Consider the following 13,517-nt stretch of genomic DNA (forward strand, 5'->3'; position numbering starts at 1 on the left):
GTAGTAGGATTCGTAATTTCGCTTGGCAAGCGCTGATAAATCACTCTCGAGATTGTATAGCACGTCAAAGTTTTGAAGTAAAATAACGTCGAGTAGGTTTAGTTATTTTAAGTCAGGCCTATGTTTACTTGTGGATTATATTCAAACATTTCCGGACGGTTATTAGTGTCGCATAGAGTCAATAAGAAGAAGCTCCGACAGCAGGGATTTATTTTTGTATCTTTAATATGGACCCGGAAGTGGTGTAATAGTTGCTCTCTCCCTGTGTTTAGTTTGTGTATTTGAAACAGGACAGTGTATGTATGTGTGTGTGTGTGTGTTTTAGCACCAATGGAAAGTTGACGGTTCGGGAATGGAAGATGACTCTTCCGCGCGCGTGAATGTCACCGAGCAAATGCCCGTTTATACCGGACGCGACGGGGAAGCTCTCCGCGTATCCAGCGGGAAACGGAGCACAGATTTCGGCCGAGATGTTCGCAGCGTGCCGAAGGTGTCCACGTTCTCATTATTATCGTCGAAGGATGTTTTGGAGTTTCATAAACATAAACACGAGTCAGGTGGCAATAACAAAGAAAGCAACGAGAGGGAAAGCATACGAGTCGTGGATATTTTGAGAAGAAATTTCGGAGATCCAGAAGATGCGGAGAAAGTGGAAACGGGATTTGAGGTTGAACCGGTGGACTCGGATCGTGAGGAAGATGAGGAACGGATGCGGCGTAGTCTCGAACCAGACCTGGAGGATCCTGATGGGAATCTTAATATTGATTTTAAGAGGGATGAAGAGCTCAAAGAGCACGTTTATTGTACCGTGTACTGCATTGCCAATGATAACTACAGGATACCTGTCGATAAAACGTCTGATAATGAAACGACATCACAGTCACCCTCATCATCCTCAGATGTTTTGGTTTCAAATCCCACCGACTCGGACTTATCTGACCGTGAGCCCTACCCAGTGCCCTATACAGTGTCCGACCTCATGTTCTCTGGATTAAACAACTCTTTTAATGCCAACAACAGTTTTACTGTTGTGTTAACGTGTCGTATTTGTCTCGATGACAGACACAACATGCCTCTACACTGTTGCAAAATGCCAGTTTGTGAAGAATGCCTGAAAAGATACATCAGCTCTCAGGTATTCACATCCCCAACTTTATTGCGTCCCTCCTTTCTTCTTTTGCTAGTTGTTTGGGTCAGCACCTATCTTTGTAGTGGATGGATGCCCACTTCCCTGCTTGAAAAAAACTAAAACTATTGAAGCAATCACAGAAATTCTAATGAGAAGTTATAATGGGAATTGGATTGGTTTTAATGGAAACTGCAATGGCTCTATTGGTCTCTACTGGTAATGATTTGTGTCCTGTCGGGATGTTATCTGAACCAATAGAACACCGTTAATGGGATACTTCACTCAAAAATACTCACCTTCCACTTGTTCCAAATATGTATAATCCACATAATTATAATCTGTACATTTCTTTGTTCTGATGAACACAGAGAAAGATATTTTGAAGAATGCTTATTACAAGACAGATGTTGCCCCCCATTGACTCCCATAGTAGAAAAAAGACAATGGTAGTCAAAAGTGCCCCACAAGGGTTTGCTGTCCTACATTCTTCAAAATGTCGTCTTGTCTTCAACAAAACAAAACGATTCTAATGTAATTGTTCCTACTATGGGAGTCAACGTGGGACAAGATCTGTGTGGTTTAAGCATTCTTCCAAATATCTTTCTCTGAGTTCATCAGAACAAAGAAATGTATACAGATTAGGAACAAAGTAAAGGTGAGTAAAGGATGACAGAATTTTCATTTTTGGGTGAAGTATCCCTTGAAATCCTACTGGCCCAAAACACACAACATAAAGTTGTTTAGTCATGGTTTTGATGGTAAACTGCTGATGGTTCATTATGGCATTTGTGATGGAAACCACCCCAAAACAGTTCAGCAGGGATGGTTAACTTATATGGTGAACCATGAGTTTAATGTTGACCGTAACTCTACAGTACTACGAAAGTATGAATGCCATGATACCAAAACAACATACTATTTTGCATAATGCATGGTCCCGCGTCCATAAAACCATTATGACTGTTTGGTACTTTTTATTTAGAATTTGTATTAGAACGTCTGCATTAAGTGGTTCGTGGGCTATCGGTCAACGCCATGTTTAAAGGGCGTTACATTATACATGTTATCTTTTCTGTAACGCTGTTAAATTCGCAATCACCCTGATGTTTGTCTCCTAATAGTTTGTCTTCTAATTATAGCGCTCTTTCTGTTTGTCAATGGAGAGGTTTTCCATTGTATACTCAACCTATCCCTCTGTTTTAGAGAAGTGTTGAATGTTCTGTGGTGATGACTGAGCCATGTGACAATCATTCGTGTAATTTACCCCAATGTATGTGTAATAATAGTTACCTCAAAGCAAAGACGTCAAATCTGTAATGCAGTGCAGTCATATTTTTCACCATTCCTAAGTTGGTTCTTTTAAAGATTCATGAAGTTGCATCACCAGACGGATATTTTTACACTATTGTGTTATTTCAGGTTCCTGGAAAAAGGGTCCAGGGAAGGTCTTTCTGCCTAACAGCAGTGAGAAAGGGAGGGAGAAGTTGTGCTGTAATTGATTGTTGAATCACCATCTCAGCTTCTTTCTGCTCTAATTACATTACACGGCTGTTCACTGGAAGGCCTGTGTGCAGTCTGCAGGCAACATAGAAACAATTTACCCCGCTGGAGGGATCTTATAGACGTAATCGAGTAATGCTGGCCTGTTGTTGCCGTCTTTCCAAATCAGATTTATGGCCCGGTGAACGATGTGGGGGTCAAGCAGAGGTTGATGTTATAATGATATTCTTTTTTGATGATTTTGTTGTTTGATGCAGGGATGGGTCACAATGGTGACAATCCGATGAGTGAGGCTGACTAGTTTTTTAAGGTTTTTTCAGGTTTTTCATTTTGAAAATGTGGCATCTTTAAAGCTGTAGTCTGTAACTTTTCTGAGACATTTAACTGCAGGTTAGTTTAAGTACTTATCTTTAAGGGGGTTGAAGTCATGGACGCAAAACTGTACCCTGACACAGCTCAATGAATCATTATATAAGTTTGTTTTTGCAAATCGGGGTTAAGTAGGTCACTACTGATTTTTTATGTACTTACGTGCTCAAATTTATTTTTGCTTATTTTTAACTAAAAATGTTTAAAAAATCAAACACATTCAGATGGCTATTTCAGACAAACCAAAACAAACCTGATTTTACAGTTACAGTTTACCCAAAAAGAAACATTCTGTCATCATTAATTCAACATCATGGTGTCAAAACCTCTATATGATCTTTTTTATGCAGAACAAAAGAAGATATCCCTTGAGAAATGTCTTATTTGTTTTTTGTCCATATATTTGAAGTCAGTGGGGTCCAGTATTGTTTGGTACCAAGGTTCTTCAAAATATCTTCTTTTGTGGTCTGCACAAGCCAGAAAGTCATTCAGGTTTGGAATAACATGAGGTTAAATAAATGATGTCAGAATAAATATTTTTGGGTGAACCGTTCCTTCAAGACAGATCACTCGGCTACCCTTTAAAGGTCCAGTGTATGAAATTTAGTGCCTGGGCCTGTCACATGTCAATTATTGTCTCATTGCAATTATGTGACATAATGGCAATTATTTCAGATAACCGCAATTAGTGTAAATGATCTGAGCATTAACCTTAATCTGCACTCACAGTCATGTTCGAATGGCATTTTTTTCATCATTTGAGTTGTATCTGATTTGTATTAATTTGTGTTTATGTATAATATTAAAGTGATTGCAGATTCGCTACATGTACACAGCAAGACGACATCATCTTATTTCAATTTTCGGTCAAGACCTTTAAGTCTTTTCTGTTAAGGTCACTCTATAGGGAATGTTAGTAGTTCTTTTCACATTTCTTAATGTATCTATATTTTAAGAATGAATTAATGAATTGTAATTAATCGTTATAATTGTCAACGCCTTTAAATAGACTATATAGACTAAATAGGCTGACACAGGACTACATTGCAAGATGTCAATTCAGATGCTGGTGAATTTCATGTAAGGGGACCTGCGGTATAGCTTATTCTAAGGTAATAAAAACAACACTTTTTTTTATGTAAGTTATGTATTTTATAATGAATTTCTGTCAGTACTCCAAAAAATACACATTGGATCTTTAACTTGTGTATTGTTGTACATCTTTAGTTAAATGTTTTATATTCACACAGCAACATCCTGTGTGAAGTGAAAGTAGCTCTCGGGCTGTTTAACTGCAAGCCGCATTTGCTGCGCAAAACAGTATTGTGGAGGTGCACAATAATGAAGATGATGATGATGATGATGATGATACTGCCAAAAAGAATTTTGTTCATATATGCGCTTGTTAATGTTTTGGCCACGCCTCCCATTGTAGCAGCATGTGTTATGCTATTCCTGGGTTTTAAATGGAGATTACCTGTAAAACCTGTCTGTTTAAACCCTATCCTATGACACCCAGCATCAGAGTGAGGTCATGCTAGGTACAGTAATGCATAACAATTCCATTTCTGGTTACAGCCACAGCTGCGTTTCGGGGGAAAACAACAGCTTTTCAAACTAAGCTTTCCTACCTGAAAAAACAAATTTAGTAAAGTGCAGTCCAGACGAGTGGATTGAGGTCTCTTCTAATCAAGCATCTGCGTTTTTTCTTTTCGTTGCCAGATTGGAGTCATATGTGTACTTTCTCCTTTTCGAAGGCGACGATGTTGGTACAATCAGCCTTTTCACAAGCTTTCATTGCAAACCTTTGAGGCCTGATATCAAAAGCAGGTTAGGTAATGATGCTGCTAAAATATTGCAGCCGGGATGAATGCTGAATATCGGATAAAAGGAACAGGAGATCGGTTAATGTGCACTTTGACTGGATGGAGATGGCGAGAGGTCTGCATCACAAAAGACTTATTTAAATAGCCAATATTTAACCTCACACAGCCAGTGTTTCTCATTTCAGGCCTTTGTGTTGGGCTTGGCACACAGGGCAGGCGGTGTAAATGTCAGGGCGACCATGGCAAAGGCGTTTTGGTTTATTCTTCAGGGTAATGTTTCAGAATACTGGCATGTACCGGATCTGTTAGTGGCTTAAGTGTTAAAGGATACAGTTATAATATACTGAATGTCATCTCGAAACAAAGGTTATCATGGTGGCATTGTCTTTTAAACTGACTAAAGCGTTTTATCGGATGTCAGCTGTGCTTTTGTAAAAAAACAAGAACTCCTGAATCGAGATAGCAAACAGGATGCAGAATTGTAATTCAAATCTGTGAAAGGGAAATTGCAAACATGTGGCTGCCCAGCATTCATAGAAAAAACAATGATTCACCCTCACGTCATTCAAAACCTGTATATGACTCAAAACACAAAAGATCCATTTTGTTTTGTGTCCATACAATGGAAGTCAATGGAAGTCGACATTCTCTAAAATATCTTCTTTTGTGTTCCCCAGAAGAAAGTAAGTCCTACAGGTTTGAAATGACATGAGGACGAAAAAACGTTTATTTTGGGGTGAACTATCCTTTAAATACACAATGCAAGTGTGTGACAGGCTCAAAATCAGGACCGTCATCCGTGCGAGGATTTTCATGCCCGTGGTGGGCGTTGAGTGCTGTTATTGCACTATGTGTGTGATTGGTCATTAGCAGCAGGAGGACAGGTGTAAAAAACACTGGTGGGTTGCCCCGGGGAAGCTCTAGCACTGCTGGCACCAATCAACATCATGTGCTCAGGCAAGGGCTCTCGTGGGAGTGCCTGATCTCATTAGGATCCCAAGGATAACTCTGAGTAGAGCAGGTTCCCAGAATCTAGCCAGCTGTGAGTACAAGACGCCACACGACATTGATGCGTTCGGGGGCCATTCCCTCAACATGAACATAGTTAATACTGTTTACTAAGACTATTATTGTAAATTGCACAGGTTTAGTGAAAGGGCGTCATATTAAATAATTTAAGAACTCTGGCTAGTTAGTTCAACCCTGTTCTAGCCAACCCAGTTGCACCAAAAAAGTGTATCTATTGAGGATTTGTGTTTTTTTTGTCAGCACAACTTTTAATACGCTTGTGTACATACATTTATATATTTATAAACTGATATCAAAGGAAGTCACACATATTTAAAGAGGTGGTCAACCAACACCTTACCCCACACCAAACCCTAAAATCACAGCTGCAAAGGCTGATTTTGCCAAAACTCACGAATTTTATGGAGCTGGCAAATCAATAATAAAGAGCCACCCTAACCCCGCCCCTAAACCTAACGTCAGAGGGGCATAGTGAAATCATTATAAAACATACGAATGAGATGGTAGGAATTCACACGAAGGAGACACCTCATGAAAGGGGTAGCCTACGAACTCCCATCAGATTGCATTGATATATATTATTATACAAAGTCGTGCTAGGTGACACAAGAAAAGTCGTTGCAGATTGGAAAAGTGTTATTGCTTTCTAGCATTCTTCAAAATATTTTTTTTTGTGTTTAACAGAACATCGAAATTGATAAAGATTATTTTCTGCTGTGGACTACCACTTTGGTAGTCAATCTTAGTCAACAGTCTGCGGTCTTCAGCCATAAACATTTATGTAAGAATACTTTACACAAGTTTACTTTGTCCAAATTACAAACAACATAGACAGTTAGTTTTAAAGTAAACTGGCCATCCACTCACTTACTAGCTAAATGCACATTATATCAAAATATCGCAAATATGCATATCCTCATCGCAATGGTTTGCAATAACCAAATAATTGAAATAACTCATGTGTTGAAGATAATCAGTGATCAAAAAGAATGCTACACGGTATACCAGTAAATTGAATTGTTTAATAGCACTATGCACTATGCTGTTGTTTGACATCCTTTTGTGACCGCACAGTATAGGAGGGATGACAGTAAATTAGTCTTCTGGAGGGAAGCGCTTGGTAATCCTTTCTTCCCAAAGGGGGTCAGCAGAAGCTGGGTGGGAATCCAAAGCCAAAGGGACACGTAATCCTTTCGCAGGGGAGCTGCTACAACATGCCCTGAGAGTTGAGATTTTTTTGTAATTATAATTCATAGTTCCCTTGCTACTGTGTCAACAGAATGAAATGGATCTCATTGATCTGTTAGATCCCATCATTTTGCCATGAGGAAAGTTAACGTACATATCTGTTTGTCAACACATCCATGTGCAAAGGACCCTATGGTTGATTCCTCGGTCACATGTTAGATCAAAACAGTGAATGTTTTGCAGACGGTGATGTTGGACGTGCCTCATGTACTGCTTGTACAGTGGCTATTTGAGTTGGTTGTGTACACACAGATCGTACCTGTTACTACTGTCCCCATCTTGATCAATGATTCAAACCCACATTATCCAAGAGTGCTGCCTCTCTGCATACGTCACCATAGTGCTAACCTGATATTTAATGCTTAAAGTTTCAAATACAAATTCTGTCATCATTTACTCACCCTCGTGTCATTTTAAACCTTTTTTCAGAACTTTCTTTTGCAGAACACCCAAAAATTATTACTAAGAATGTTGGTAACCAAACAACACTGGCCCCATTGACTTCCATTGTAAGGAACCAATGAGACATTTCTCAAAATATCTTCTTTAGTGTTCCGCTGAAAAGTATTTAGGAAGTTTTCGAAGATAATTAAACATTTTTAGTGAACTTTCTCTTTAAAGAAAGTGTGGTTTACATATATAACTGATAGATGCACATGAAGTAATTTGAAGAATGAATGCTGTATTAATGCTGTAATCTGTGACATGATTGCTTGCGTTGCATGTTACTCATCAGTTTAAAGAGAGTTTGTCAATATTTACTCACCGTCATGTTTTTCCAAACCTTTATGATATTTCGACTATCATTGAAATTGAATGGGACGATTGTGAAGCCATCCAAACATCTTTTTCTGTCATATGGGAAAAAAAGTTCTCATTTTTGTGATTTGTGTTCTTAAGGTTCACGTGGGTCGGCCGCATTTGGTGTGTCCCATCACGGAGTGCAGTGGTTTTTTGGAGGAGAGTTTGGTCATTTCGCTCCTGAGCAGCGAGGAACTAACAAAATACAAGTATTTTCTGGAGCTCAGCAGACTGGACTCGAGCACTAAACCCTGCCCGCAGTGCAGTCTGTTTACATCACTGAAGGGACGCGGCCAACAGACGTCCACTAAAGCCGAACACAAGTATAAGGTCAGACACCTGTAATGTGTTTTTAGCATGTCATTGGAGTGAAGGTGAAAATGACGTTTTTAAAGATGTTTTTAATATTCCTCTCCAGATTCAGTGCACAACGTGCCAGTTTGTCTGGTGTTTTAAATGCCACGCTCCCTGGCACGAAGGTCTGAAGTGTCGAGACTACAAGAAGGGAGACAAACTGTTGCGTAACTGGGCAAGCGTTATCGAACACGGCCAGAGAAATGCTCAAAAGTGCCCACGCTGCAAGGTAAACAATGTGCTTTATACAACTGGGGATTTCTTTGGTCTTCAAACAGTACAGTATAGATACAGTAGCAAAAGATGTCAGAAAGAGGATGGAATATGGTCACATACTAAACTAAATTTACTTTTACATTTATGCATTTGGCAGACACTTTTATCCAAAGCGACTTACATTGCATTGCAATATAAATTTGTTTCTGACTACGTGCAATCCCCTGGGAACGAACCCATGACCTCTGTGTAACTAGCGCCATACTCTAACCACTGAGCCACTGGAAATTGTGACTGATCTTTATTACTGAAGTTTATTCTTTAAATATAAGCAAACATATTTGTCATTGTGGTTACAAAAGATTATTCTAGCTATATTCTCATAACATTGCAGTGTTACATTTTATATCCTTTCCTTACCCACAGATCCACATTCAGAAGATGGAGGGCTGTGATCACATGTCTTGCACACAGTGTAACACAAATTTCTGTTACCGATGTGGGGAAAAGTACAGGCACCTACGATTCTTTGGAGACCACACTTCCAACTTGAGTGTGTTTGGTTGCAAGTACCGCTACCTGCCTGAGAAACCCCACCTGCGACGGCTGGTCCGAGGCTCTGTTTGTAGTGAGTTTATACAACACAATCCATTTAAATTCATTTGAGATTTTTTTTATTGTTTGTTTATTATTTCACAACATCCTGTCTTTCTCGTCACATTTAATTCCAAATGCAAGCTAACACATCCGCTAAAAGAAATTTGAGCTCACTTTTGTCTGGTTAGATCTCAAAATAATAATGTCATGACACAAATAGTGCAGATGAAAGAACTGTTTAGATACTTTCAAATGATGCTAGTTTAAATGATCACTCTGATAACAGCAGGTTGTACAGCCACAGAGATGCGGTCGGCTCTGATCTGCCTTTAGTTTGCATATCTCTAGTACTGCTGCGTATTTTTGTGAGGTGTCCTCGGGGCAGATCATTGAACCGTAGTATTCGACTCAACCATCCGTACATCACAATGTTTGGTCCACAGGTCAATGGGTTCACATAAACTGACTTAGAAAAAACAAAAGCACTCCATCCAGTTATCCTGCAGTCCAGCGGTAGATAAGAACTCAATATGTGTTTGTTTTTGGGCATTTTATAGTGAGTAAGCTGCTGGTGGCTCCTGTACTTATCATCTTGGTTGTGATCGTGGGAGCTTTGGCTTTAGTCATAGGTAAGAATCCCCAAATCGGAATTAATGTTGCATTTAATGTTTAGAAGGAATCAGATAACCTTCTCATTGTATAACTAATGATTAACTGTTATTAGTTTATTAAACTTAACTCATAATAATAATAATATATTTTCCAGGAAATATAAATATTTTAACAAATTTGCCAGTTTTATTCGTTAAACAATACAATAAAACAAAGCATTTCTAGATGTATTGGGGCCATTTCAGTCCAGTGTCTGTTGAATTTCAACCAAAGGTTACAAAGATTTTTTTTAACTTTACTAAACACGTGTTGTCACAAATATGACTGTTGTATTGCTTAAATGTGAATATAAGCGTATTTTCTGCAAATAGAAACAATATTTTTATTTGAAATGTGGGAGAAATCTTGTAGGTACTTATAAATCGTAAAATTTTTATAATATTAGATTATTGAAATGGTCTCAAATTTTTTTCTGTGGCTTTATATGATAATAACCTCATGAAAATGGAAAATTATTGGAACCCATTTTTTGTATTCAAACATAACATTTATACATAATGGTAGTGGTTGTTGTAGCATATTTAATTCATTTAACATTGAGTCCACAAACAATATGAAAAATTCTCATTGTGGGTCATTGTCACTAAAATAATGGCATTTTTCAAAAATCTCTTAAAATTAGCTTTGTGAGATTCACACTCCTATAATGTATTTTTATACTATCTTGTTTATTTTGGCAAATAAAGTATTTCTGAAATTCTCTTATTTTGTTTTTAACCTGTTGTTTTGACAACTCCTCCACAGGTCTGTTTGCTATGCCTGTTTACTACATCTGTAAGAGGAGAAGGAAGCACACAGAGGGGTCAGGCCGCTGGCTTTGCTGAGTCAGACATCCTGCTTAGGACCGGCACACACAAACACACACCCCTAATAAAACCGTGGGTGCCAAGAGATGGAAAACTTGCCACCTGCTGTCACAATCACAATGTGAGGTTTTCCTGTTAGCTGCATCTCATGAATTTCCTCAGTCCATATCTGTCTGAAGGCAGGCGTGACAACTTTGGCATTGTGATCAAAGATGGCATGATCGGAGGGTGTGTTTAGGAACGGATTTCCATTCAGTTTTTAAAAATGGAACTATTGACTGTAGGATTTGAAATGCAGTGGAGCACAGTACTGTAAATTATTTTGTGTTTTAAAGCGAAAGTTCACCCAAAGTGAAAAATCTATTATTCACTTTCATCTTTTTCCAGACCTTGTGGGAAATATTGCACACTTTCCATAACTGAAAGCTAGTTAGATGAGTTTGTAAAACCATTACATCATGTTCATTTTTGGTCAAACTATCACTTTAATTTCCGATCAACATCAGACTTAATCTGTAAGCGTTTGATGCTTAATAATCTTTCTCTTCCCTCATCTGTGTGCTGTGCCAACATCCGCAGGAATTTGCATGCTCAACAAAACGCGTTTCTGTCTGCTCTGCTGCACTGTTAAAAACAAAAGACACAGCATTACTGGGGAACGCAGCTGTAAGCCAAGGTATATAGGTCACGCAAAACAGAACTGAGTCATGCAAAGTGTTCAAGCTCCAGTTGTCAGAACTGACAGACACCCAAAAAATCTAAAGCTACGACCAATGCAGTAGGGTGCAAAAGTTAAAATTGTTCTATTAAAAAAAACTATAAATCGGTAAAACAATTGGAGTTTGAATTTCAGACTGCGTATCATCTTTGCTTATGACAGTATGCACTCAAATTCTCAGGATTTTGCTCTGTCTTTTGAACCCTGCTATATATACTTGGATGTTTAGCGCATTTGTTAAATGTTTCCTGAATGAACCGTAAGACTTTTTGCTTCATTTTTCTCGGATGTGTTCTCCAATTCAAGGTCCATAAGATGGACATTGACATTAATTTCTAGAATATTTTAACTTTGCACAGAGACGTAGCCACTGGGCGGCACCTTGTTTGTTTAGCGGCATGTTGAGACTATCATATTGAAGCCCAACAGGCACACCTGCTGTAATTTTGCACAGTGTAATACATATATATCCACTGTAATGCAATGCCACGTGTTGGGTTTAGTTGTTACAAAAAAGATTGCTGTAGCATGCAAACAAAGATGCTGAACTATATCTTTAATCATTAGAAATACTACATTCACTCCACTACATCAAATGATAATTCACCAAAAGGCAAGCCCTAAAGCTCCGCTTTCAGTCCAGCGTCCGGCCCACGTTTGATTTAATTTGAGCTGGCCATTTAATGCTTAAACAGATGCTGCAAGAGCCAGGTAGCACGAGGAAAAAAACATTGCCGGAGAGGTTGTAACCATAGCAACCGTGCAGAGTGGCCGGAGGATGAGGAGAATGAGTATTAAAGCAACTTGTGGTCCTGCTGGGCTAATACTCAGGATGCATTTAGTACAAAATATTATATCTGGATCTGCTTTGAACGGTTGCCAGTTACCATTTCAAAGAGGTTATGGATTGGATTTACGAGACAATCATTTATGACGATCCACTCGGGCTGGAAGTGAACGCCAATGTTACTCTCAGGGAGAATTTTGTCTCAAATGTACACACTGCACTCTTTAAGCGGATAATGAGTGGGTTATCTGTGTATACAAAAACAGACTTTAGAGACATAGGGGATACAGTACATCTGAATGTTAGCTTATGTTGAAAAATATCAGAACTGCTGATTTAACTTATAAGATAAAAGATTTGAGTGCCACTACTTTTTTTCACCAGACGGTGCCTTTTACAATGGGATTGAACATTATTCTAAGGAACGCTATGAGCGAGTTCCTTTCGTATAGTTTAAAAGTACACCTGCTGTAATCGATTTCCAAAGACATTGGATTTTAATAATATTTTGTTCCCTCAATGTACTGTAGTATGTGTCCGAATCTATAGCACAACCCCTGTGTTACATCCATGTTTTTAAGACAAAAAATGCACCATGTATTTAATTGTTTTTCTTCGTTGTTACATTGCTGCTGCCCTTCATATTCAGAGTTACAGAGTCAAGTCAGGCCTGCAGACAGCAAACATATGTCTTTATTATGTTTAATGAAGAATTAAAAGGAGCTGCCAACAATTGGTCTGTTTATTTACATTTTTTGCAGCGTTTGCCAAGTGTGTTACTCATGTTATTGAAGGAATATTTACCCAGAAATTATTTTTGAAAACATTCATTTACTCACCCACAAGATCTGTAAACATTTCTTTGTTCAGACGAACACAGAGAAAGATATTTGGTAGAATGCTTGTCACCAAACAGTTACTGACAGCAGAAGTTAAATTGAAAACTCATCCTTTTCTTTGGCTTTTAACTGTGATTAGTTTGTTTTATGTTTCTTGCTGTCTATGCTGCATATTATGTTATTTTCTGACTTTTTAGTGAATGTACAGCACCTTAGTGAACAATAGTTGTTTTAAAAGTGATAGTACCATAGTAGGAAAAAAATGCTTTATAAATGTATTTGTTATGTTGAACACAAAAGATATTTTGAAGAATGTAGGAAAGCTGTCTGATGCACTTTTGTTTTTTCCTACTATAGTAGACAATGGTTGCCAAGAACTGTTTGGTGACAAGCATTCTTCCAAATATCTTTCTCTGTGTACGCGAGAACAAAGAAATGTATACAGATTTATAGTGAGTAAATGATAACAGTTTTTATTTTGGGGTGAACTGTCCCTAAGTGTATAACTCAACCTGCACTGTTTATGTTTTTGATGTGAATGGTATCCCAAATAATGTGGCTTGTGTGCTACACTGAAATACTTACAATTCGTGACAATGAATTAATGCGAATTAAAAGAATAGTTC

General features: G+C 38.2%; 1 protein-coding gene across 1 annotated transcript; it reads left to right on the forward strand.

Moving 5' to 3' along the window:
- rnf217 (ring finger protein 217) lies at positions 1-12,787 on the forward strand. Its single transcript, XM_079475520.1, has 6 exons — positions 1-1,135; positions 8,002-8,232; positions 8,321-8,485; positions 8,899-9,100; positions 9,627-9,698; positions 10,486-12,787. The coding sequence occupies exons 1-6, from the start codon at positions 353-355 to the stop codon at positions 10,563-10,565; spliced, it is 1,533 nt and encodes a 510-aa protein (XP_079331646.1). The 5' UTR covers positions 1-352; the 3' UTR covers positions 10,566-12,787.
- The last annotated feature ends 730 nt before the right edge of the window (positions 12,788-13,517 follow it).

This window comes from Barbatula barbatula (assembly GCF_947034865.1).
Source record: "Barbatula barbatula genome assembly, chromosome: 15".
Taxonomy (NCBI): Eukaryota; Metazoa; Chordata; class Actinopteri; order Cypriniformes; family Nemacheilidae; genus Barbatula; species Barbatula barbatula.

Bases quoted from the DNA above. Each gene is read 5' to 3' on its own strand.
- rnf217 (XM_079475520.1), top strand. From the start codon at position 353: ATGGAAGATGACTCTTCCGCGCGCGTGAATGTCACCGAGCAAATGCCC. The intron at 1,136-8,001 runs GTATTCACATCC...TGTGTTCTTAAG, and splicing joins AAAGATACATCAGCTCTCAG to GTTCACGTGGGTCGGCCGCA. The intron at 9,101-9,626 runs GTGAGTTTATAC...GGCATTTTATAG, and splicing joins GGTCCGAGGCTCTGTTTGTA to TGAGTAAGCTGCTGGTGGCT.